General features: G+C 62.9%; 2 protein-coding genes across 8 annotated transcripts; both read right to left on the reverse strand.

Moving 5' to 3' along the window:
- Positions 1-1,918: 1,918 nt before the first annotated feature.
- On the reverse strand, positions 1,919-4,012 carry TMEM86B (transmembrane protein 86B). 2 transcript variants are annotated; one of them, XM_028529111.2, is made up of 3 exons: positions 3,704-4,012; positions 3,240-3,477; positions 1,919-2,672 (listed from the first exon to the last, which is right to left on the reverse strand). In XM_028529111.2, exons 1-3 carry the CDS (start codon positions 3,752-3,754, stop codon positions 2,290-2,292), a joined length of 672 nt encoding a protein of 223 aa, XP_028384912.1. In that variant the 5' UTR covers positions 3,755-4,012; the 3' UTR covers positions 1,919-2,289. The 2 variants fall into 2 exon arrangements, with proteins under 2 accessions (XP_028384912.1, XP_028384911.1); XM_028529110.2 differs by having other exon boundaries at positions 3,240-3,480; positions 3,704-4,010.
- Positions 4,013-4,542: 530 nt separating this feature from the next.
- Positions 4,543-24,099, reverse strand: PPP6R1 (protein phosphatase 6 regulatory subunit 1). 6 transcript variants are annotated; one of them, XM_036012703.1, is made up of 24 exons: positions 23,475-24,099; positions 16,321-16,553; positions 14,541-14,727; positions 14,326-14,463; positions 14,172-14,237; positions 12,894-13,006; positions 12,689-12,802; positions 12,141-12,303; positions 11,896-12,048; positions 11,621-11,755; positions 11,089-11,153; positions 10,886-11,001; positions 10,717-10,805; positions 10,534-10,623; positions 10,338-10,435; positions 9,266-9,323; positions 9,011-9,183; positions 6,715-6,851; positions 6,462-6,630; positions 6,281-6,351; positions 6,094-6,175; positions 5,622-5,732; positions 5,467-5,538; positions 4,543-5,388 (listed from the first exon to the last, which is right to left on the reverse strand). In XM_036012703.1, coding segments are annotated over exons 2-24 (2,628 nt in total). In that variant the 5' UTR covers positions 16,548-16,553; positions 23,475-24,099; the 3' UTR covers positions 4,543-5,387. The 6 variants fall into 6 exon arrangements, with proteins under 6 accessions (XP_035868596.1, XP_035868594.1, XP_035868597.1 ...); XM_036012701.1 differs by lacking the exon at positions 23,475-24,099 and adding an exon at positions 21,424-21,445; XM_028530278.2 differs by having other exon boundaries at positions 5,124-5,388; positions 10,717-10,802; positions 23,475-23,625.
- Between the last annotated feature and the right edge of the window lie 672 nt (positions 24,100-24,771).

The raw sequence follows: 24,771 nt of genomic DNA on the forward strand, positions 1-24,771 counted from the left end.
TGCGGGGAGACACGGAGCCCCGCCCCACAGGCCTCGGAGGAATCCAACCCCAGCCACACCGTGATTCGGCTCTGGCTTCGGCTGTGGCTTCGGAAGTGACCTGTATGTGAAAAAATCCCAGCTCCTCAGCACTTCCTGCTGGGGTGGGACTTAGTCCGTCAGGAGCCTCCCACTCTTGATGACGGACACGGTTGTGAGGCCTGGGTAGCCTAGCAGGTGGTTACAGCCACCAGGTGGGCGTGGGGCAGGGGCTGAGAGAAGGCTTCCAGGCCAACATCTGAGATTTTGAAGAGCAGGGTGCCCCACCCAGAACACCTGCCTCCCTCCGGCTGTGTCGCTGCATTCATGACTCATCAGGCCCAAGGCTTTCCTCTGCGCTGAGAGGGGACTCTGGCCTGAAGGTAGAGTGGGGACTAAAAATCAGGGGTCGGCTCAGGGGGGGGCCCTATAAGCATGTTATGTATGTAAAGTCTCCTTTCTGCTAAGGTACAGGGAATAAGAAGCATAACTGGTAGGTACAAAATAGATAAGGGGACATTAAGAACAGTATAGGAAATGGAGAAGCCAAAGAACTTATATGCACAACCCATGGACATGAACTAAGGGGGAGACTGCTGGAGGGAAGGGGGAAACTGTGTAGAGACAGGGGCCAAGGGGGGGAAAATTGGGACAACTGTAATAGCATAATCAATAAAATATACTTAAAAAACAAGTCCCCTAAAGCATATCATGGATGGAAAATCTCCTCTCTGCTATGAGTCCCTTAAAGCATGTCATGAATGGAAAAGTCTCTCTGCTCTAAGAGGCCCTTAAAGCACATCATAAAAGTCAGGTGGGGTCTGGAGAGCAGCTCTGACTGCTTCATGTCCTCAGATGCAGACCCTAAGGCCCAGGGAGGGTCAGTAGGCTGCCAAGGTCACAGCCAGGATGAGAGCACGTCTGGGTTCTCTTCCTCCTTACTCTATTTCCACCCCATTGCTGCCTACCTCTTCCTGCAGGCTCCCCCATCTTTGAGTCTCCTCACCTCCCCTACCTCACCTCTCCTTTTCTTTTTTTTAAGTGATTTATTTTATTTTTTATTTTTAGAGAGGGAATGGAGGGAGAGAGAAACGTCAATGTGCGGTTGCTGGGGGCTGTGGCCTGCAACCCAGGCATGTGCCCTGACTGGGAATCGAACCTATGATGCTTTGGTTCACAGCCCAAGCTCAATCACTGAGCTACGCCAGCCAGGGCACCTCTTTTTCTGATACTGTATGGGATTGGAGTGGGTTGAACTGTGTCCCCTGAAACAAGTGTCCAAGTCCTAAGCCCTGACCCCTGCGGCAGTGACATTTTTTTTTTTAGAAACAGGGCCTTTGGAGACATCTTGAGATGAGATCATCCTGGATTTAGGGTCCACCCTAAACCCAATGGCCCGTGTCCTCAGGAGAAGAGACACGCACGGAAAGCGGGAGAACACCCACCGTGAGGAGGGACGCCGAGACTGCAGGGATACCAGGGATGGCTAGGCCACTGGACGCTCAAGAGGCAGGAAGAACCCTCCCCAGAGCCCGGGGTCCGGCCGACACCTTGACTTGGGATGTCCGGCTTCCAGAACTATGAGAGACTAAACTGTGGCTGTCTTCAGCCACCCAGTTGGTGGTGATGTGTGACGGCAGCCAGAGGAACGAAACCCATGGACCAGAGCCTCCTACCGGTCTCAGGTCTGTAACATTGTCCCAGCGCCGGGGAGTCCACGCCCCACAAGCCCCGGACGGGCGGCGGGCGAGTTTATGGAGAGTGAAGCAACAAGACTGAACTGCCTGCACCAATTTCGTTATGAGGAGAAAAAAAAAAAGAACAGAAACCCCTTTCGCTGACATGGTGGTCCACGCTCCCCCCGCCCCCGCCCCTCCCCCTGCCCCAAATAAAGGTGATGTCATTTCCACATCCCCTTTACTCAGACAACACATGAATAACCAGGGCCAGAGGGAAGGGGGCCAGCGGACACAGGAGGCAGCCTGCGGTCAGAGGCAGGCAGGGGCCTGGGGAGGGCCTGGCGAGGGTCTGGCTGAGGGTCCTGGAACCTGGAACCAGAACTGGGGGAAGGTGTTCGGAACTTGGCGGTGGGTGGACTCGGAATTCTGCCCATGGTTAGGCGTTCAGGTGGGCAGAAGCCCCTGCAGACGGAGGCTGGGAGGCTGGCTGCGTCCCCCAAAGGTGTTGCCCCACCCGGGTCTGGCTGGGAGGCCCAGGTCCTTCCAGGAGGGGAGTGGGTGGACTCTGCAGCGGGCATGTGTGGGCCTTCGGTCAGCTGGTCTTGAGCCTGGGGCCCTGGAAGGCTGACAGGGTGATGAAGAGCTGCGCAGCGTAGTAGGTGGCCATGACCAGCAGGTGGCCGTGGGCCAGAGGCTGGATGAAGGTGTCCCAGGCCAGCACCGAGTCCGAGATGGCAAAGAGCATGGCGCCCCAGCAGGCCCTGCCACCCCTGGCCAGGCCACGCCACAGCATGGTGCTCAGGGCCAGGCCATAGACCGTCAGGGGCAGGACCATGTCGGGCTGCAGGTGCGACAGGAGGAAGCCAGAGAACGGGAGGGAGACCAGGAGGACGGGCGGCAGGAGGCCTGGCTGCAGGGGCCTGAGGCCGAAGACCCAGGTGTAGAGCAGCTGGGCCTGGGTGAAGGCGAGGACACCTGGGGGCCAGGAGCGGGGGTTGGGGGGTACCCATTGAGGGCAAGGCCTGCGTCCATGCCCACCCTGCACCACCACCCGCCTGATCTCCTAGGTGGTCGAGCCTCTCCCTGCCGTGGGCCATTCGGTGTCGCCCTCGCCCTGCTCAGAGCTGTCCCAACCCTGCCTCCTGCTCGGCTCCCTGCTTGGTCACTGCACCCTGGTGTTTGGGTGCACACTCCGGGCACACTCCCACCCACCCCAGGGCCTTTGCACTGGCAGGTCCTGTCCTTCCCGCACCCCCACCCAGGTGTCCCCTTCCCTGCAGGGCCGCTCTACTGAACACGGTGCCACCTGAATCCCACATTCCACGTCTGCTGTACCCACCTCTCGCACCCCCTCAGGTCAGGCCGCAGGCCCTGGGGGCAGGGGTCTGGGTGTGTCAGTCGTGGACGTGCCCCCGTCCCCCTGCAGGCCACCTGGCTCGCTGCAGTCGCTGCCAGCGACTTGCCCGCCCCTGCCCCCAGGACCTCTTGGCTTGGGGGTCCGAAAGGGATGCTGGACCAATGCACCTGGCTCAGCCGGCTCACCGTAGAGGAAGGCCTGGGGCCAGACAAGACAGATGTCCCCGAGGGCGGAGAACAGCAGAGCAGCCTGCAGGCGAGTGCTGCAGTCCCCGCCAGGGCTCGTCCATAGGAAGCTGGCCAGGGACAGCACAGGCAGGGACTTCACCAGCGCGCCGACCCAGGACGGTGGGTCGTCCGGAACCCAGAGGAGGAAGTAGGCAGCACAGGCGAGGAAGAAGGGGGTCAGGCCGATCAGGCGTGGCTGCTTTGGGGACAAGGGGGCCGCTGAGACCCTGGAGCTCAGGCCAGCCCTCAAGACCCCTGGGGGGAGGGTTCAGAAGCCGCCTGACCTTGGGGTCCCAGTCAGCCCACCGTCCTTGGAGATCAGACCCCAACTGGCCTGGCTGAGTCAGGTCTAGGGGCTTCTACCCCACTCCAACCAGGGACCCCAGGACGTCCACCCCCCTCCCACACTCAGGGGTTCTCACTTGGGCTGAGAAGCGAGCGTTTCGGGGCAGCCCCTCCTTCTGGGCGTCCATGTCAGCCTGTGTTCCCCCCTGGAGTGGCTCGTGTGAGGGCAGGGATGGCTTTGGGGGTGGAGGGGACGGTGTGTGGTTACACGTTAACCCGAGGAGCGTCCTGTGGACTCTGGGCTGATAACAGCCCAGGGAGATGCTGCCCCCACCCCGGGATGGCCCTGCCTGGCACCAGCAGATAAGATGCCCACCAAGGGGCAGGGGTCCCTCCCCACCACAGCCCGTCCCACCCCCAGGGACCCAGCTTCGTGACCCTTTAGTCCCGTGCCCAGCTAGTCACAGCCCCCCTTCACCCGGGGAACAGGGCACTACCATCCCATCTCCCTGCCAGTGGAAGACCCCCGCCAGAGGGAGGGACAGGGTGAGACAGAGGGACCTGGGGTCCCTCCTGCCCTGTGGAGGCCAGCACCGCCCCATGGCCCCCACCACAAACACTTCCTGATCAAACAAACCCCAGTGATGACTCATCAGGGCCCCCAGCCACAGACAGGCAGACCAGGGTCTCCCCACATAGGCTGGACCTGGCCCGCCCTTCACCCTCCCCTGGGGGGCACAGGTCTGTTGGGCACCCCACCTGGCTTCCATGGCCACCGCCAACCACCCACTGCTCCACCAGGGGCTACGGGGCTCAGGGGGTATGACTCCTACAAGGTCCCTCTGTGGCTAGGGCGGCTGAGGGCCGAGCGGTGAACCCATGAGGCTGGGGGAACCCAGTGGACCCCGGAAGATGGCTCCCGAGACCAGGTCGCCTCATCCCCACCCCAGAACCCAAGTGCTGAGCAGCAGGAGTCTCACACTGTCTTCCTCTGTTTATTTGTGTTTGCAACGTGGAACAGAAGCTCGGCACAGACACACGCACACGCATGCCAGCCTGAGAGGGGCTGGGGCAAGGTCACTTGGCAGCTGGGCTGGAGCCCAGACCCTCAGGCACTGGAGGGGGACCCCAGCCGGACCCCTGCCACACCCCTGCTCCAGGGTCTGTGGGAGGCGCAGGGGTCTCTGGAGTATGTCAGGGCCTTGTGGGAATGTCACTGGAGGGGCCCCCTGGATTGGGACCCCGGCCCCCAGAGCCGCTGGGCCGGGCGCAAGGTCCTCTGGGCCCCAGCCTGGGGAAAGTACAGGGTCTGGGGCATGGGTCGGGACAAAGGCACAGCCCCCCTCTCAGACCTGAGCTGAAAGGCCACATGTGGAGTGTGGGTGTGGCGTCTGCACCTAGAGGGAGTGGACAGCGCCCGGGAACCCCAGCGCAGCCCCACTGGGCCCGGGTGAGAGCCCCACTCCTGCCCACCCAGGCCTGGCTCTCCTCTGGCTCTCCTCCCACCCCCTCCTCCCTCGACACATATATAATATATAATATAGGTCTCTCTCTCTCTCTCTCTCTCCTTTCGCTCTACTCTGTATCTTTATTCTAGGAGACAAAACTCCATCATTTCTTTTCTCAGTGCAAATAGGGGTGGGTAGGGCCCATCTCTCTGGCATCAGCCTCCTGGGAGTGCAGAGGAGAGAACGTGGGTGGGGGTGGAGATGGGATGGGGTGATGGGGCAACAAGCCACGTGGGACCCACCCTGACCCCGCCTGGGCAGGGTCCACACACAGGACGAGGATTTGGCCGCCACCACCAGAACCAGGCAGTTATCTGGGAACCGAGAGGGAGACAGGAGTGAGGGGCCTGCCAGCCCATCAGCCACCCCAAACCCCGGCCCCTGCTACTCACTAGGAGCCTGGGGACACCGGCCCTCCCTGGGCAGAGCTGCTGGGCATGGGAGGTGGCTGGAGGGCCTGGGCACTGTTGGGAGAGAGGGACGTGATAGGCCAGGGCCGCCCCTGGGATGATCCCCCCCCCCCAGCCTCGGGGCCACCCGTGCTCACCTCTGGCTTTCAGGGAGCCCCGAGGGTTTGGGGCTCTTCTCCCCTTCCGTGGTCTGGAAGGGCTGGGGGGGCCCGGGGGCTGGGACAGAGGTAGCAGGGTCTCTGGTTGCACTGTGGGGGAACCAGCAGGGCTGTCACCAATGCCCCGCCGGACACCGTCGCCCAGAGCCAACGTGTAGGACGGAAGAGGGCGCTGAGCCCGCGCCAACCCCGGGAGCTGACCCAGGCAGGAGCTCCAGGCTGTCTGGGGTCTGGGCTCTGCACCCTCCCTGTCCACTGCTGGCTCCCCCAGACACCTCCCTCGCGCCCACAGGATGGGACGGGTGGCCGTGGGCTCAGGGCCAGGTGAAACCCTGGGGGCACAGGTACGGGCATCCTCCAAGGGCCACCTGGGGTGGCTCTGGGGCAGGGCAGCCCCAGGGCCAGGCTCCTATCACCTCCCACCCCCAAAAGCTGCTCCCTAGCCGGTCACCTGTCCAAGGAGCTGGGGGCGGAGCTCATCCCTCTGAGGGTGGCCGGGAGGTCCCCGACGCTGACCAAGGCCTGACAGGGGGCTGTGCGGAAGAGGGGCCAGGTGACATGAGACTTCGCACCCCCGCCAGCCCAGAGCACAGCAGGCAGGGGGTGTGGGGTGAAGGGCGGCGTGGGCGGTGGCTCACCTGAGGGCTCTGCGACTTTGCTGCCGTTGGAGGCTTCCTGAGGTGCAGAGGGGGGTGCAGGGTCCTGGGACCTGGGAGGCGAGAAAAGCAGAAGCAGCCCATGGAGGCAGCTGGGGTTGGCCCTGGAGCCTCAGGGAACCAGGACCTGGGGCTGCACCCCAGCAGCGTCTCCCAGCCTCACCTGAGCTGCAGGGGACTGGGGGCCACAGGGCCAGCTGGGCTTGGGGCAGGGATGCTGAGGGGTCCCTGCAGGGCAAGGGGCCCAGAGCACGGCTCCTTCTCCCGGGAGTCCTGGGGGCCGGTCAGGGCATCTGTAGGCACTGGGTCAAAGGTGGGTGTCCAGCTGGGGCCTGGGGCAAGGGCAGGGCAGTGGTGAGCCTGGCAGGCAGACGTCCGCCTGGGCCCAACCACGCCCACCCTGCACGTTCACCCACCGGGAGGCTGGGGGTTCGGGCTGGGGTGAGAGGGTGTGGCCTCATCTTGGGCCACCCGGCCATCCTCGTCATCTTCCTCATCATCGTCGTCCTCCTCCTCTTCCTCCTCCTCCTCACTGTCTGTGCTGCCTCCACTCCTGCCCCCGGAACCAGCCATCAACCACTGTGCTGCGGCAGGGACCGAGTGGGAAGGCACCCTGTCCCCACCCCCAGTGCAGAAGCCGACAGAGGGTAAAAGGGGTGAGGAGGCGGTGGGGACAGGCCAGGCCAGGCCAGGGCCCCCTGCGCCCAGGATGGCAGGCAGGACGCCAGAGAGTCCCACCCCAGAAGGGGGCGGGCAGCCCTTCACCAGTGCCATGGGCAGGATGGCCCCGCCTACCCTCCCCCACAACCCCCAGACCCCAGCAGCAGCTGCCTCTGACGGAGACACTCCCCACCAATGACAGATCGAGGAACACTCTTGTCACCACTGTGTCCTCAGCTGAGAGCAGCTGCTCTGAAAACACTTCGGATTGCTGACGGACATGCGACTTGAGACAAGGGACAAAGTCCTAGTGAACACAGCGTCCACCCATAGGAGGTGCTGAGCAGATATCGGCCACACACCTCTGTCCACAGTGGGAACGGCTTCATCTGCTCAGCGTTGAGAATAAACTAGAGACTCGGCCCGTGGGGGACTAAGGGGAGCACCCCAAACCCCGAAGGGCAGCTCCCAACCCTCCACTCGCCCACAGCCAGCACCCTGAGGCCAGGGACAAGCTGGGGCCACTCCCCGACACGTGCTCACCGTCGCCCTGGACAGCGAGGAAGCATGGCAGTGACCCGCAGAGTGCCCAGCCCAGGGAAGTGGCAGGGACACCGCAATGACAGACCTGCGTGCGGGACACCAGAGCTGCGGACAAGTCCACTCGAGTCAAAATGGAAAAAAGAGCCCTGGCTGGCGTAGCTCAATGGATTGAGTGCAGGCTACGAACCAAAGTATTGCATGTTCGATTCCCAGTCAGGGCACATGCCTGGGTTGCAGACCATGCCCCCCAACAACCACACATTGATGTTTCTCTCTCTCTTTCTCCCCGCCTTCCCTCTCTGAAAATAAATAAATAAAATCTTAAAAAAAAAAAAAAAGATTTTGTTTGTATCTAAAAAAAAAAAGACGGAAAAGAAAAACAAAACCGAAACACTCAGGAGCGAGTGCAACAGAAGCAGCATGCACTGTGAAGACGCCACAGCACTCCCAACGACGGGAGAGCCCTCCGCTCCCGGGAGACCCCACACTCGGGCCCTGGACAGCCAGCACAGCCTGAACCCAGCGGCAGGCCCCGCACCACCCCGTGTCCAATACCCCACAACAGAGCAGCGAGGCGGCACCAGGTGGGTGGACCGAGAGGACAGCAGCTGTCGCGAGCACACTGTCCAAGGGCAGCCGATGGGCCGGGCCTGGGGCGGTTGAACCCTAACCCCCATAAGAGAGTAGAACTGCACCCTGCCCGCCGCTCAGAACAGATCAGACCTGCACAAGAGGGCTCCCACTACACACTCTCAGGAAGTCCCCGGTGAACCACGGCCCTGGGCTGCGCTGGTCCCACAGGGGCACACCCACCCCAGGCAGGGCCTCACACACGCAGGAGCCACAACCTGCCCACAGAGCAAGAGGTCCGGGCAGCACCGGTGGGGGCCCAGGGCCGCCTGATGCTCTGCACGCGGCTGCACACTCGGGACACCTCCACTCGCCCGTGTGTTCCTCACATGCCCACGAAAAAGGTAAGACGCTCTGATCCTCCCATCAGAAACCCTGGGGGCAGAGGCTCGGTGGCAGGCACCCAGTTGTCTGCATGGCAACCTTGTTGGCACAGCCCCCGGCAGCCAGGCCAGCCGGCATGCAGGAAGATCACTTCACGCTGGCACCGAGAGCCAGTCGCAGCTCACGGACATGGGGCTGCGCGGAAGGGACCGCCGGCATCCTACTGAAATGAGGAGAGACACCGCGGGGCCAGTGTGCGGCCTCTGCGAAAACACAGGCATGACAGCGAACCGGCTGAGGACGATGCACCTGGATCAAGCCACACCTGAGGGCCCCTGGTGCTCCCGACACACACCAGCTGCCACCCTATTCCTGCAGGGGCCTCACCCAGCAGAACCAGGTTTCCACCACTCAGAACTCAAAGGGCCTCAGCCAACACACATGCCCCAGCCCCCCGAGAGCTTCCTGCACTTGGGCCAACAGGAACTGTTCCCCGTGTGCCATGCAGCCCCTCCCCCGAGCCAGAGCCTGGCAGAGGAGGCAGCAGCGACTCACCTCGCGCTCACGGGCGGGCCCAGGCGGGCGCCCCTGGCCAGCTGGCGGCCCTGCCAGGCGCTGTCCTCCTCGTCGGACTCCCCAGAGCCCTGGCCTTCCTCCTCCTCCTCCTCATCGTCATCAAACTGCTGGATCCGGTCCTTGTAGCAAATCTCCAGCAGGTTGGCATTGGGCTGCAGGGGCAGGGGCGGGAGGGTGAGTGGGCAGGCGGCAGTGCCCACAGCCCCTGCCACCAGGGGACAGGGCAGCACTCACGTTCTCATCGTCGGCGTTGAGGGAGAAGGTGATGTTGGCGGTCTTGTCAAAAGGTGCGCTGGGGGAGAAGCGGGGCACTGAGGGCGGCGTGGGCCAGGATGGCCCAGGCAGGCTGCCCCCCACTGCTCTGCTGACTCCCCCACTTGCCACCACCTCTCTGCACCCCACACCCACACTTCCCATGCTTTGTGGAGACTACCGGGCCGAGGGCCCACCCTCCCGTCCAGCCCTGGACAGAGGCGCCCGAGGGGACTGTGTGGAGCTGGAACCCCGTCTCAGCTGTCCCCTCCGGCCTCTCCCTGGGCCCCACCCATGGGGTGCCCTGGCCTCCACCCTAAGGGGCCAGCCGGACCTTTGCCTGCTGCCCCACCAGCTGCCTCAGGGCATCACGGGCTCATTTTCTCAAAAGTGATCTCTTCCACTCAGAGGGCACAGGGTCCATGGCGCCACTCACGGGCACTCCCCTCAGGGCCCCACAGGGCAGGTTCTGCTCAGAAACCCCGGCCCCTCAGTCCTCAGTGCACACGGGAGACCAGACCCACACGGGGGACCTGTCCCGAGACGGGCTGACAGTGGCAGAACCAGGCTCAGAAAGGGGGCCCCTGGGCAGGGGGGTGGGTAGTGAAGAAGCCACTCAGCGCCCTCCAGGTGCCACAGCAGCCGCCCCACCCGGCCGGCATCCACTATGCTCGTTTGCAGGCCGCCTGCCCCTTCGCTGTCCACCTGGTGCTGTCACAGAGATGCCTGTGTCATTTACAAAGTGCTACTCAATTTTGTTCTATTTTCCCTGTGAAAGCAACAGATGCCCATGACAGGAAATGATAAACAAAGACATTCGTCACCACTTCATTAAAACACTGACACAGCTAACACAGACGAGCAGAACTGGTCACTGAGAAAGGAATCTCACTGCCCCAGGGCCTCTGGAGCGAGGACAGGAGGCCTGGCCTCTGGGCCCACCCAGCCCACATGCTGCCAGTGACGCAGGGTGGACAAGGCCCCTGGGTCATGTGGGGGGGCGAGGGATGAGGCTGGGCCCACAGCACGCAGCTGCGCAGAGGGGCGCACTCACTTCACACTCTCCTCCTGCTCCCCGAACTCTTCATCGTTGAAGCCGAAGTGGTCGATGAAGGCTGAGGTCATGCGCTGCACCTGGAAGTCCACAAAGGCCTGCGGGGGCCAGCCGGGGTGGGCGGTGGTCAGGGCAGGCGGAGCAGGACAGGGCAGGGTGGGGGTGGGGGGGCAGGACCCTGCAGCCCACGGCCCACCTGCTGCAGCACGGCCTCCTCGGGGAAGCTGAACTCCTTGAGTCGGTCGTCCTCGTCGTCGCTGGAGGAGTGCAGGTGGTGGGTGTTCACCTACCGGGGAGGGAGGCGGCATGAGGGGCCATGGCTGTGGGGGCGGCTGTGGGGGCCAGGAGGCTGGGACTGCAGGGGCAGCAGGGGCCTCACCAGGTCCACCATGTTCTTCTTGTTGGTCTCAGCCAGGGGTCCCACCACAAAGGCCTCCCACTGCTCCTGCTGCTCAGCTGGCAGTTCTGCTCGGGGCAGGGACGAGGACGGGAGTGGGACTCGGCCCTCAGCCCCCAGGACCCCTGCCTCCGGGGAGCGCCCGCCTCACCCTTCAGCAGCTGCCTCAGCTGCTCTGAGTTGGGCCCCTTCTCCGTGTTCTGCACCAGGGCGTTGGCCATTCTCGTCAGGTGGCCCATGTAGCCCTTCCGAGGGCCCCCTGCGGACCTGGGTGAGGGCGGACCAAGGATGGACTCAGGCCGCCTGAGCCCACCTCCTGCCACCCGACCCCGGCCCAGAAGGAAGGACACTCACTGCACACGGTCATTCTCCTCCCAGGACGTCAGGATGCGCTCCACCAGCCGGCCCTGCAGCAGCAGCTGTGGGAGGGGCCAGCCAGGGTCACGGGCCAGCCCCACTCTCCAGCGAGGGAGGGGCAGGGGCACGGCCTGGTCTCTACGCAGGTGTGCCACACCCCTGCCAACAGTCTGCACACGTGCATTGCCCTGGCACCCCGCACTGCTCCCTGAGGAACACCCTCCGCCTGTCCAGTCCCCCTCAGTCCACATGACACAAGCCCCCGCTGAGCTGCTCCTTCCTGAGCCCCGCGCTACTCCCAATGCAGCAGCCCCGTAGGCCTCAGCCACTGCCACCCTGGGAGGGCCTTTCCCTAATACCCACTGCCTCCCCGAATGCCACCCTGAGTTTCCCAGAAAGGACCTAAGGACAAGTCCAACCCCCAGGACGTGAAGTCCCTCACCAAGTCCTGGCTCTAGGACATACCAGGAAGACAGGGGGCAGAGCCCACCCTAGGGAACTGAGGGGGTACCCAGGAGCCCCAGCTCACGTGTTTCACGACAGGATTTGCGTCAGGCGTCTCGAGGCTGCTGTCAGAAGGGGGCCCGGTGCTCAGCATGGTGCTCACACACACCTCCACTTGAGTGTGCAGGAAGTTGTTGAACACGTAGTGGAAGAAGAGGTCCTGGAAACAGGGTGCAGGCTCGCACAGAGAAGCCCGAGAGGCCCAGTCACTGTCCTACCCGCCCCCGCCACATTCCTGTGCCCCTGCCCTGCCCCCTGCCCTGCCCCACCCCCTCCCCGTCCCCCTGCCCACCCCCGCACCAGCATGGTGTTGGGCACATCCAGCGCCAGGAGCTCCTGGGTCAGGGCCGCATCATTGGCACTCAGGGCGCTGGCCAACAGCTTGACCACATGCAGCCGCGTGTTGCCCAGCGGCGGGGCCAGGGTGCCCCACGTCGTGCAAAGTGGCTCTAGCTACAAACACAGAGGAGGCTCAATTCCTGGCCTGCTGCCTGGGACCAAGGTGCAACCTTCCCAGCCACCCCGCCCCAACCTGCCCAACTCACCTCTGGGGGCTCGAGCAGGAGCTCATGGAAGCGGCTGAGCCGAGGGCGCAGGGCGTGCAGGGCACCCACGCAGGACACGGCGCTGTCCAGGGTGGCCTGGGCCAGGAGCTCTAGCTGCCCATCCACGGTGCTAAAGAAGTTGTTCACAATCACAGACTCGGACCTGCAGAGGAGACAGGGCGGGGGGCAGAGTGAGCCCGTCCAGGTGGCCTGGCTCGAGGTTGGAGCACGTCTGCAGAGGAGTGCGAAGCTTCCACCAGCCGGGTCGACTGGGGAGGGACCCAGGCAGGCCAGGCTAGAAGTCCTGGTACATCTTAGGCAGGTGGCTTAAGGGACCCTGGATGCCAATGACCAGCTGGAAGCTATGGGCAGTTAACTTGGCCTGTTTCCTCCACTGTCAGGTGAGAATAGGAGGACTCCTCTGCAGCACCACAGTGACCACTGTGAGGTGGACACCACATGTGGAGGCCATGTCCTGTGACCTCCACCCCAACCAGGAGGCCATGTCCCCAGGGAGCAGCAGAGCCGCCCAGGAGGCTGGCCCTCACCGTGGCCTCCTGGGCTCCAGCAGGGTCAGCAGCACCTGGATTCCACTGACAAGGACAGACGGGCTCAGCTCCCCCTCCAGCATGTTGCTCAGGAGCTGCTCAATCGTCTCCTGCCTGGGGCAAGAGGGAACCACGGTGAAGGGCCTGGGACCCTGGCCCCAGGATGGCTCCCCTCCCTGGACCGGGGCACAGCCGGAAAACCCACTTCTCCAGGGTGGCCAGCAGCTGGTCGGGCTCCGGGCTGTCCTGCACTTGGATCATCTGCTCCCGGCTCAGGCGGATGATGTCGCACAGGGACTGGGATGCGTTGGAATGTTGCTATGGAGGCGGAGAGAGCACTGAGGGCCCAGCCCAGCCACCGGACCCTCCATGGCCTCGCGTTGGGACCCCCATGAGTTGACCGCCTGACCCCAGCCCTTGGGGACAGGGAGAGAATGACACAAACACAGGGACACAAGTGCCAAGGGAGGAAGCTCAAGGTACCAAACACTGATGGGGAGAGACAGCAGAAAGGGAAACCAAGGAAGGCTTCCTGGAAAAGGAGACAAAGCAACACACAGAAACCGGCACCATTCGCAGTAGCCAAAGAAGGGATGTCTACCACTAGCGAACGGTGAGCAGCCGTGGTCGGCCCACAGCAGAACATCCATTGGCCTTAGACAAGGCCGGGCGCCAACGAGCCGTAACACAGGTGCATGCAGAGCACAGTGCTGGGGCAGTGAGGCCAGCATGGACCATGTGCTGTGGGGCTCCATGTTCACAGGACACCCAGGGGAGGCAAACCCAGACACAGCAGACCGGTGGCGGCTGCTGGGGCTGGGGTATCATGAGTGGAGTGGACGTGACAGCTCATGGGCTCAGGGTTTCCCTTTTGAAGCAATGAGACACACCCCCAGCTAACACGTGGGCGGCTGCAGGGAATGTGCTAGAAGCCACTGAATCCCACAGTGCAAACGAATGGGCCGTGCAGTGCACGACTTACCCTCAGTTAAGCTGCTACCAACAAGAAAAGCAAGAGTCCAGCATGACCAGAGCACCGGGTCTAACCCCACAGGACCCACAGGCACACCCGGCACCCACAGGCTCACAGTGGGCACCCGCATCCCCCTGCACCAAGGCCTGGATGCTCCCACCCTCCCGGGATGGGCGCTGGCTGGGCCCTAAGTTCGGACTACCTGCATGTGTGGGCAGGGATGAACTGAGGCCCCGCGAGCTGCTGGTGAGGATGGGGCCTCCAGGTGTTCTCTGAAGGATAAGCAGGGCTCACCCAGGCACAGAGCCTGGAGTCCGAGGACCCAGACCTGAACCCCGCACGCAGGGGGATGGGCTGGCTCCCGGGCTGCAGTGGCAAGTCCCACGTGTGTGAAGCCCCTTCTCTGCTCTGCCACTGCCTCCGTGAGGGCAAGGGCACCCACTCGATCCCGGAGCTTCCTTTTCTCACCGACCCCGCTCTGAGAGGAGGCTTCATGCCTGGGACACTCACATTGTCATCCTTGGATGGGTGGATCTGCTCGATGAGCCGTTGGACAATCTTCTCCTCATTGAGCCACTTGGGGTGGGAAAGAAAGCGCGGCATCACGCACTGACTGGCCTGCAGGCCCCACCCCTCCAGGGCCCACCCCTGCCCCCCAGCTCACGTTGACCACTTCCTGCCGCAGCTGGGGCCGCTCCACGCAGGTGAGGAGGCGCAACAGCAGGTCCATGATGGCCGAGGTGCCAATGTGCTGCAGCAGCAGGTCCACGAAGTCCTCCTTCTTCCGCAGGAAGGACACAAGCTGGGGGCGGGGACATGTCAGACGATGGTCCCAGGTGCCTACCCCCTCAGCAGCCTCGGCCTCAGGACGGCGGGTACCTGGTCCGTCTTGCGGTTGATGAGGATGCCCATGACCTTGCTGAAGAAGCTGGCCAGCAGCGGGTTGAGGCAGCCACTGCTCTGCAGGAAGCCGTAGAGGCGGTTCAGCAGGGACTCGTCTGCACCCAGAGCGTCGTTGATCTGGGGCACGTCTGCTGTCAGGATCTCGCAGGCCACACTGGGGTACCTGGGAGGGGCAGGCAGGCGGGTGGCTGTCACATCCAGAGGGAGAGGCAAACGTGGGGGGGGGGAGTGGAAGCATTCTCACCTCCTGTCAAAACCACCCCAGTGGAGGTGACAGCAGCGTCCTCCCCCGACTACCCACTCCCGAGCCTGCCACCTCCTGGACATCTGCCTGCCAGTGCCCACGGCCCTGCCCCTGCCACCATCAGAGCTGAGCTTCCCCTACGCAGTCTGCCAAGGTTACCTCTCTGAACCCCACCCTCACCTCTCCCTTCCTTCCCCACCCCGCCCAGCAGGCCACCCAGGCCTGGGTGAGCATGACCTGCTTGAGGTGCCCTGTGAAATGCAGGGGCCTGTGTGCCTCCTCTCTCTGGTTCCTTGGAGCAGGGCAGGGACCCCAGGGGCTGGGATGGCATGGGTGTCAACATGGAGGTTTCCTCAGCATCTCCCCACTCCTGTGAGCCACAGCCCAGTCGCTCCTGTGGCCACCGGACACGCTCAAGGGAGCGGGGGTGGCGGGAGAGGGACAGTGGACAGAGGCCCAAGCAGAGGGGGAAAAGACACACTTGGGAGCAGGCGTCTGAGGGACAGCTGGACACCAGAAGGCAGAGTGGACTCTGTGGACCCTGCCCGGGGCCCTGCAACCACCTCCCTGAAGCCCCACTTCACAAAGGGCAAGCTGAGGGGCAGCTCTCACCCACGCACCACCTGGCTCAAAAAACACACAGCCAGGGCAGGGCGAGGCAGGCTGGGCAGAGGGCAGCGCCAGGGAACTGGGAGGAGGGACCGGAAGAGAGCCCACCGCTGGCATGGGCTGTGCAGGACCCCGGAAGGGCAGAGGAGCCCAGGCCAGACCCAAGTCTGCAGTTATGGCAATGGTCCCAACTGCGCCCCCAACAGGGTGCTGCTGGCTGGCCCAGGGTGCTGCTGGCTGGCCCCCAGCACACCCCAGGGCTCCAAGTCCCCACGAAGTGACTGGGGCGGGTGGAGAGGAGTAGGGGGGCGTTCAGGAGGGGACGGTGGCCACCAGGGCCCATGTCAACCTGGCTCACAGCCATGCCCTGGGCTCCAGCACCACGCTGGGCACCACAGGAACTCTGATCCAAAAAGGGAAACATACAAGGGAATGACAGGCAGAACGGCGCTGTCTGGTGTTTGAGAGCTTGCTTTAAACCAACGCAGGGCCTGCGGGCTGTCCAGGGCAGTCCCCCTGGTTGCAACACTGTGTTGCCTTCTGCAGAATGTCCCCATGGGGCGGGTTGGGGGCAGTCAGTGTACGGGGAACTCTGCATTCCCTCTCACAGTTACACAGGACTCCACAGTCACCGCGACCAAAACCCGATGGAAAAACCACCAGGAGGAAGAAGATGGGGTGGGGGTGGGAGCCACCGAAATGAGACTGGCCAGACACTGCTCCCCAGGGGCCTCCTCATCCTGCACTGGAGGCCGTCCACAACCCCCCAACAAAAAGGCATTCCAGTACTGCTGTGCATGCTCCGGGCACCGGCCTCCCCACCTCGGCTCCCTGTCCCCGCCGGGAGCCCCTGGGACAGGATGGGGGCAGGGGGGGCGGGAGGTGAGGGAGATGGGGGCTTACTTGTAGCGCAGCCGCTCCTCGCCACTGGCCGGCGGCTCCTGGGTGACCCAGGCCACCATGGCCTGCAGGTGCGGTGGCCGCAGCAAGAAGTCCAGCAGCTTACGGTTGACGACCTTGCACTCCTGCAGGACGTCCTCCTCATCCAGCAGCTCGGGCAGGCTCAGGTCCTCCCGCTCCAGCAGCGTGTCCAGGTGCGAGCTCGTGTGCAGGTCAAACTTCCAAAACATGGCGCCCTGGGGGCAGGGGCGGTCATATGCTGAGCCCCGCTGGCCAGCTGGCCCAGCTAGCTCACCAGACCCAGCGTCCACTCAACCCCCTCTCGTCCAGAGCCCTGAGGCCCAGGGGGCCACTCCACACCTGAGGCCAACTGTCCTGCCCAACCCTCGGCCCCCAGGGCCCTCAAGGCAGAGCCCTGATGCTGTGCATGGAGCGACCACAGCTCCACCCACAAGGGCCTGCGCCCATTGTCCCCTGTCTGGCAGGGACCCCTGGGGCAGGGCCAGAGCTGTGCTCATCCTGGAACCCCTGTTGTTGGGCTCGCCTCAAGCTGCACTTGCGGAGCCAATGCAAGGGCCCTGTGACAGCTGGCACTCGGCCACCGTCCAGCCTGACGGACAGCATGTGGTAGAGGGTTTGGGGGTGGGGGTGGGCAGAGGGAAGTCTGTGCCATTGCCTGGATGCCACACACACACACATACACACACACACACACCCCCTCCTCCCACCCACTGCCCAGGACAGGGAAGAGGGAAATGGGGAGCGGGGAGCCCTGAGAACAGCCACAGACAGGCCCAAAGGAAGCAGGACAGATGGGGTAACTGGCTCAGCAAAGAGGACAGGCCAGCTCCCAGCCCCTGGAGGATGGTGCCCTGGTTCTGCCCCTGCGTGCCTGGCTGTGGCCCGGCCCACCTGGCACAGGTAGCTGATGACGTCAGGCATTAGGAGCATCTCCTGTGGAGTGCTCTCCAGGTGCTAGGCTGGCCCAAGCTCCTGCTGCACAGGGACTCAGCCGCCTGGGGGGGAGCCTGGAGGCCCCTCAGTCCAGACCAGCGGCCGTAGACCATCCTAAGCTCGCAGCCAGGCTCCATGCCACTGTCCTCCCTCTGGGCATCCACCACGTCCCAGGCACTGTCCCCGAGACCCCATCAGAGAGGCTGTTGTCACTCCATCACACGGTGGGCAACTCAGGTTGGGGGCTTGCAGCCCAGCCCAGGCACTGACTAAAGGTCACACCTTTCACCTGCCTCATGAGGTCCACCTGCAATGGACAACCAAGAGGCCAGGATACCCCTTCCTGGGTACCCCCAGACCCACAGATGCCAGTGCTTCTCCTACAACGCCCTCCAAGTCAGCTCGGCCCCACAATACCCTGGCCATGGACAGAGCACCAGCATAAGGAGAATAAGGCTCTGGATGCAGCTGGGCTGAACCAGGGTGGAGCCAGTATGCACAAGGGACCACCTTCTAGGCCTCTGTCCATTCAAGGCATGGCTACACCCAGCTCTCCTGTCCAGCCTCCACAGCAGCCTTGGTGGCCTCAGCCATCCAGGGACCTCCTGACTGAGACCAGGGACAAGTGGCTCTACATCCACCACAACCCTGACGACGGGACTCGATGGGACTCGTGTCTGCTCCTCAGCCCTGGCCGACCACACCCAGAGGCGCAGGGGCCAACCAGCCTCGAGGCCGCCCTTTACCCCGCCCCACACAGGCCACTCTTCTGAAACACCAATCTGAGTGTCTTGTGACGGTTTCGGGCCCAAAGCCCGCCGCTGGCCCCTCCAGTCTCCACGTTCAAAGCACCAAGGGCCCCCCCCCCCCACCCCCCTCTGTCCACCATGTCCTGGTGACGTATCCCAACCTGCCCTGCACCACCGCCATCCCAGTGACAATGCACGTGCACCACTCACGCCCCAGCTGGAGGTCGGAGCTGTGGGACCCTCCTCAGCAGGCTGCTGTTGGCACCCGGGCACCTCGGTGGGCACAGGACCTGGCACGAAAACCTGAGCTGGGGGGGTGGGACCAGAATCAGCTCAAGGGGCAGCTGTCACCTGGGGCCACAAGAAGCAAGGACCGTGACGTGGTTTCACCTCCTGTTTCTATGTCGGAGACTTTTGGGTAGGAATAGGGGGGCCAGAGAAGCCAAAAGGCCGCCTGAGCAGAGGCAGCGGAGCGAAGCCAAGCCAAGCGAAGCAGGCACAAGGACCCTGCGCAGGAAGGTTCTACGCAGACAGACAGCAGCCGAGTGGTTTCCAGGAGCTGGGGGAGGTGACTGCTAACAGGTATAGTGGGGTTTCCCTTTGGGGAAGGGTGTTCAGAAAAAGCCTCCCAGAACATTCTGAAGTCAGTGACACACACGTGCACCTGCCAGTCACACCTCCACAAAAATCCCACTGTGGTGACGGCTGCACGGCGCTGGCTGTACCAGAAGCCGCTGAACCCTGCACTATAAATGGGTGAATCGTAAGGTGTATGAATTACATCGCCACAAAAACCGTTACCAAAACAAACAAACCCAGAGCTGCCCAGTACGCCTGCCGTGCCGTGCCAGGCCAGGCCGAGCTTCCCATCCCAGACACCCGTGCTGCCAGGGCGCCAGCTGCCCAGAGCGGCAAGGCACACAGGGCTCCACCCCGGGGAGCCGGCCGTGGGGGGCCCCCTCCCACCTCACCACCACGCTCCCGAGCTAATTAGCACCCCCTTCAGATGGGGGACAGGGCAGGGCCGAACCAACGCTGCATTGTACCCGAGGACCCGCATGGGGCCCCATGTACCCTGTCATCGAGATGACAAGGTGGAGCACTGTTTTTTATTTGCATCTGACAGAAGCAGGGATGCAGGCCCGCAGGAAGGGGCCCTGGCTGCCGCTGCCAAGGGGCAGAGCCCCCATCCTGGACTCTGCCTGCCCTGCTGTCCCGACTCTAGGCCCACCCACTTCCGGAGCACAGGGTTAGAGGGTTCAGGCTACAGCCCTGCTCCCAAGTCCCCACTCCCAAGTCTCCATTCCAACTGCCTCAGGGGCTTCACAACCCAGGTGGCCCCTTAAACTCTCCAAATGTCAGGAGGCACCTCTGAAAATCAGAGGCTGCCAGCACCAGGTGCAACTGAGTGGTGGGTGGTGTCCTGCACATGTCACTTCTCAACGCTACACAGAATGCACATGCAGACAGAGTGGGAAAAGCTTTTTTAAATTAAAAAAGAGACAAAAAAACTCCCCACCACAGACTCCCAATTCACTCCAGTCCCAAGCCCTGCAGGCTGACCCCCTCTTCTCGAGTAATAGAACTGGCGGAGGCTGTGGGAACCGTGGGCACCGACCGGGCAAAGGGCAGGAGAGGCGGGCCTCCTCCTCACTCTCTGAGGGCGAGCTGGGGGCCTGCACCTGGCATCCGGGAACCTCGCTTCCTGTCTGTGAGATGCGGGCACTGCCAGCCAGGAAGGGCCGTGCTGTGAGGACAGCCAGGTCAGGAAGGTGACAGGCCAGAGTGTGGCAGGTGCTGGCTCCGTCCTATCTCTTCTGTCTGTCCCTGTGGCCGCGCTGAGGCCAGGACACTGGTGGTAGGAGGGGAGGAGACCGCCATGCCTCGGGGTGACAGCGATAAAAGGCTCAGCTGGCTGCCTGGATGGCTCAGGTCGTTCAGACATGTCGGCAGGAGCCACACTCCTCGCCACCCCCACCCTCTTCGACTTTCAGCAATCTTCAAGAAAACGGAAGTGACTACCACGGGCTCTTAGCGACCGTTTGAAAACCAAGGCTGACTGCAAACAGAAGAGGGGAAACTGCCTGAGAAAGGAAGCCATCAGACACACAGCACCTTTCCCGCGCCTGCTCCGCACTGTCACCTCGGTTCCCACTCCGCTGGCATTCCTCCCGCCTCCTGCTGGCTCAGCCGGGGCTCCACTGCAGCTCCCACAGAATCACCCCCCTGTTGCTGCTGCAGCCACCTGTGTCCAGAGGTAGCTCCACCTTCGAGCCCGTGGGCACCCCTTCCTCACCTGCCCTGGCCCCAGAGTACCCGAAAGTGGAGGTCAAGGGGGCAGATGCCTCTGGGAGGGCCTCCGGGGTGGCCACCAGAGCTGCCCAGAGGCTCAGCAGAGGTTTCAGTGTCAGGAGAAGCCACCTGGGACCTGCTGACCATTGCCACCCTCAGCCATTACAGGCCACCAGCTGCTCTAGGGAGACAGACTAGGTGAGCCCCAGGAGGGGAGAACCCACTGCTGCCCCACCAGCCCCCGGCCCCATGCAGGCCCAGCAGGTCAGAGGACAGCGAGACTGCTTCCCTCCAGCTCCCCCCAACCCACTGTCAGCTCTCAGCCCAATCCAGAAAGGGGGTGGGGAGCTTCCAGTGCCAGGGATGGAAAGACAGTAACTGCAGGGCCCTGGCGGGTGCCGCCACAAAACCTAAGACAGACCCTGCGAGGCAGGAAGCAGGACGCCCATCTGGGAGAAGAGGCCAGAGAGGGCCCTGGCCAAAGCCACACGGGATGATGGCCTGGGGCCTTACTGTGGCTCAGGGAGCCTGGGGGGTGCCACGCCCGCTGACCCCAGAGCAGACTCCCCTAGGGAGGTGGTTGCGCTGGTCCAACCCCAGGGGATGGAGAAATTAAGAAACAGAAGAGACTGGGGAGGGACACCGGGCCAAGCACTGAGATGGGGCCAGAGAGCTCACATTTAGGACAGTCTTCAGGATGGGTCACGGGTTCAAAGAAAAAAGTATAAATGACAATGAATAGACTTGGGAAACAGGGCGGCAGAGTGAGTGTTGCAAGGTGATGCAGTCAGAAAGCCTGGGTTCCAGTCCTGCCCGTCTGGAAACCTCAGTGGCCTGAGGCCAGGGACTGAACCCCACAGAGCCTCAGCTCCTCACCTGCCTGCGAGACACCTCAGAGTGTCTTAGAGTCTCAGAGTGTTAGGGTAAGACCACACTTCCCCCAGGAAGGTCCACGGGAAAAACCAGGATTGGCCTTGAAAGGAGGGCGTGTCCCCACCCCCCAGGACTGACGAGCCTGCCCAGGGCCTGCCCACGAGGAGCCCGGAGTCCGGGCCGCCCAGGCCACTGGGGAGGCTTCTCATTCTCAGCGGCACTCCCGGGCCTCTCTCACCTCCTCTCTGGCTGCCACCCGCATGGTGCTCAACTCTCCCGCCACACCTGACTGCTCCTCTGCGCCCTCGCCTCTGCCCTGGCCCAGCTGCTCCCTCTGCTCTCCTCCAGCTCTTCGGGCCTGCCCAGCTCCTCCTGGGTCCTTCAGGCTTCAGCGCAGACACCACTTCCTCCAAGAAGCCTCCTCTGACTGCGTGAGGGGCCTGTTCCACACTTTCCACAGCTTCCGTGGTCACCTTGTGACAGCGTCTCAGGGCTCTGTGACAGCGTCTGCCTGTTGGGTCACCTGCCTCCCCCCACCAGATGCCCATTTCCCAGGACCCAGTGTAAGACCAGGCCCACAGCTAAAGGTACTTGTCGAATGAATGAAAACTGAAGGTCACCTGGCCACAGAGCCTGGAAAACAGTAGTTGGACCTGAGGAGCAGGACGAGCCCCCTCCTCTAATGCAAACAAACAGTGAATGGCCTGACAACAAATGACCAACAACGTGAAAGTGTATCAAAATACACAGCACACAGCCACTATGGAGAAGCAACGGAGCAGATAGGCCAAAAGGACATCACACCCAAGCAAAAGAGCAGGGTGGGGCAAAAGAGCAGGGTGCAGCCCCAGTGGCCCTGCCCACATGCTGCCGTGGGCCCTGTCCGGGGCACCGCAGGGTGTTCCCCAGCACCCCCCGCACTCGGCCTGTCGGACCCCAGCAGCACCCCCTGCCCCAGCTGCAACAATGAGAAATGTCTCCAACCACTGTCCAAGCGTCCCCAGGGGGACATGATCATCTCTGGGTGAAAACCACTACAGCAAGTCATCCCCAGCCAAGTAATAAACCCTCAATGCTGTCTGGTACCGGCACCCTGCACTCTGAGACCCCCAGCAACGGCCGAGGCAGGCGCGCTGAGAGCGGCGCCACTTCACACCCCACTGACGTTGCTGTGCAACTCGAAGCCCCATTCCACCCCTGACAACCTCCTTCCTTTGCAGAAAACAGCCTGCTTTTGAGGCTGGTGGTAGTGGTGACGTCTGGGCCACCAGTACAGAGGTGTGGGTATGTCACAGAGCAGCTGGACAGACCCATCCAGGCCACCCTCCAGGCGCCTGGACAAGCAGCCCCCCGAGGCAGTCAGACCACTTCTTCTCAACACATCTACACCCAGATGGCTCCTGGGGTCCCACCTGCATCTATGTGCATGTCCTGGTCCTTCCACAGGGAAGGCCCTTCTTCCCACCACCGTTTGTCACCTCCTACACACCCTTCCTAGACAGAAAACCCCACCCGCTGAGCCCGTCTCACCAGTGCCTTGCCCCTGTCCTCCCGTGGCACCCCAAGTGACCTCTATCCCAGGGCTAGTCATAGTGACTGTCCCGCTCTGCCTGAGTCTCCCAGGGCTGGTCCCCCTCCCTCGGCACCCAGCACCAGGCTCCCAGCCATGCCCTCGGCAGGCCGTGTCTCACAGAATGGGACCCAGGGGTGGCTGCTCCACAGAAGTAGATCCCAAAGCCCAGCTCACAAGTAGTCCAAGCCACAGCGCGGGCGAGCCCAGTCAGGGAGGGAAGCCCCACTCTCTGCTGCAGTTGTCCTGAGCCCAAGGGTGAGAGTCAGATGCCATGGTGTCGATGGCAGGGGACAGGGACCAAGGGAGCATAGGGTGTCCACGAGAAAGTTCTGAGGAAGGAAAGATGAGGGTGGGGGTCGGCAGAGGAGTGGGGTTGAGTCTCAGCGCATGGTGGAGGTAGGGGAACAGAGGGAGAAGAGGCTGGCGAGGGTGGGGTGGAGGAGAGCAAGGCCAAGGGGAACGCACTAAATAAGAAGCTAGAGGTGCGCCCACAAGGAAGGAGGTGGGGTGGGGAAGACCAACCGCGGAAGAAACTGGGGGTGCTGAGAAAAAGAGTCTAAGGGACTGGGGGAACCCGACTGAAGGGAGCCCCAAGAGGAAGGAAGGGTCCAAGGAGAAAGGCTGAGGAAACTCGAAGATATCAGGCGGGGCTGCCAGGGACGGGGCGCGGAACTCCGGGTGCCGGGCCTGGGGAAGGGCCCCGAGCGGCCGCTTACCTGCGCGGGGGGGCGGCGGCTCCTCGCACTCGGGGCTCATCGGGGCGCCCCCCCCCGCCCCGCCGCCAGCGGCTCTGGCTCTGTTCGGGAGCCCGGTTCGTGGGGGCGGGGGGCGACGGGGTCTTAGGAGGGCGCAGGCGCTGCGGTCGGGGCCGGGGCTCGCGCACGCGTCCTCGAGCCTACGGAGCAGGGGGGCCCTCGAGCGCCCAGTTCCAGAGTTCGGGGGGCCGCGCCGGCTGGGTGTAGGGCCGTCGGAGATGTGGGCGCGAGTCCGACCGGGGGCTGTGGGAGGTCAGCGGGGTCGAGAGGCCCGCGCAGGCCCTCAGCGAAGGAGCCGCCCCGGTCTCCCAGGTCCAGCGCCCCGCGGCAAAGTCAAGGCCCGTTGGGGAAGACGTCCTCCTCCTCAGTCCGAGTAGGCCGCAGTGCTGAGCAGCGGTCGACGGAACTCGAGGCCCACTTCCTCCACCGCACCTTCCTCACAGAGGCCGGGTGTCCCGGCTTTCCAGTCAGCTTCACAGGCTCCGACGCCCGAATCCGTCCGCCACTATCCCACAATTCCCCCAGCGTAGGGGCACGCAGAAGAACCCGCCCTCCCGCGGTCGTCTCGAAGTGCGGGGGGTGGGGGTGGGGCCCGAGATGGCAGTGCGCGTGCGCGTGGAGCCCTACCGCTCCCGACCCCGCCCACCTAGACGGCCGCCGCTTCAGGTGCGCTTGCGCTGGTTGGCGCCAACGGTTTCTCCTCGAATAAACCCAGGCAACCCAATGCGCAGGCGTCACTGCACGCCTGGTGTTCTTTCCGACTGCGTTCCAAAACCCAGAGAAAACTCTGCCCCAGGATTTTCCTCCATTCATACTTTTTTTTTTTTTTTTTTTTTGTCTCCAGGGTCCAGCTCCTGGGAAATTCTTGCCGGATTTCTTTCCAACCAGGGCCAGGAGCATTTATCCGGCCCGGGTTTCTCGACGCCCTCTCTGGCTTCAGGCTGCCTTCAGTCCCCCACCAGGCATTTGCCTGTTGTCTTGACTGTTGTCAGTCGCCGCACAGAGAATCCTCTAACACCATCGACTGGAAAGGTCCTCCCAGACCTTGTATCAATACTCAGTAAGGTCCCGTCTGGCCTGTTTCCCCAACTTGCACAGCCACCCCTTGCCCAAGTCCGCTGTAAAGGCAAGACGAGAAAACTCGGGCAAGGACTCAACTTTTACTTATTTTTAACCTGCAGTTACCTTTTTCATTACAGAGACATTTTATTGAATCATATTTAAGTACATTTTCCTGTTCTAGGGGTTCTCTGTTTCA

The sequence above is a fragment of the Phyllostomus discolor genome, chromosome 12 (genome assembly GCF_004126475.2).
Source record: "Phyllostomus discolor isolate MPI-MPIP mPhyDis1 chromosome 12, mPhyDis1.pri.v3, whole genome shotgun sequence".
NCBI lineage: Eukaryota > Metazoa > Chordata > Mammalia > Chiroptera > Phyllostomidae > Phyllostomus > Phyllostomus discolor.

What these genes read in the sequence shown, in the direction of transcription:
- TMEM86B (XM_028529110.2), bottom strand. Translation starts at nt 3,754, where the DNA reads ATGGACGCCCAGAAGGAGGGGCTGCCCCGAAACGCTCGCTTCTCAGCC. An exon ending in ACGCTCGCTTCTCAGCCCAA is followed by an intron (nt 3,481 to 3,703) that starts GTGAGAACCCCT and finishes TTGTCCCCAAAG; the next exon opens with CAGCCACGCCTGATCGGCCT. An exon ending in GCCCCAGGCCTTCCTCTACG is followed by an intron (nt 2,673 to 3,239) that starts GTGAGCCGGCTG and finishes CCTGGCCCCCAG; the next exon opens with GTGTCCTCGCCTTCACCCAG.
- PPP6R1 (XM_028530277.2), bottom strand. Translation starts at nt 21,447, where the DNA reads ATGCGGGTGGCAGCCAGAGAGGAG. An exon ending in TGCGGCAGGAAGTGGTCAAC is followed by an intron (nt 14,238 to 14,325) that starts GTGAGCTGGGGG and finishes TCCCACCCCAAG; the next exon opens with TGGCTCAATGAGGAGAAGAT. An exon ending in ATGTGCCCAACACCATGCTG is followed by an intron (nt 11,756 to 11,895) that starts GTGCGGGGGTGG and finishes CCCTGTTTCCAG; the next exon opens with GACCTCTTCTTCCACTACGT.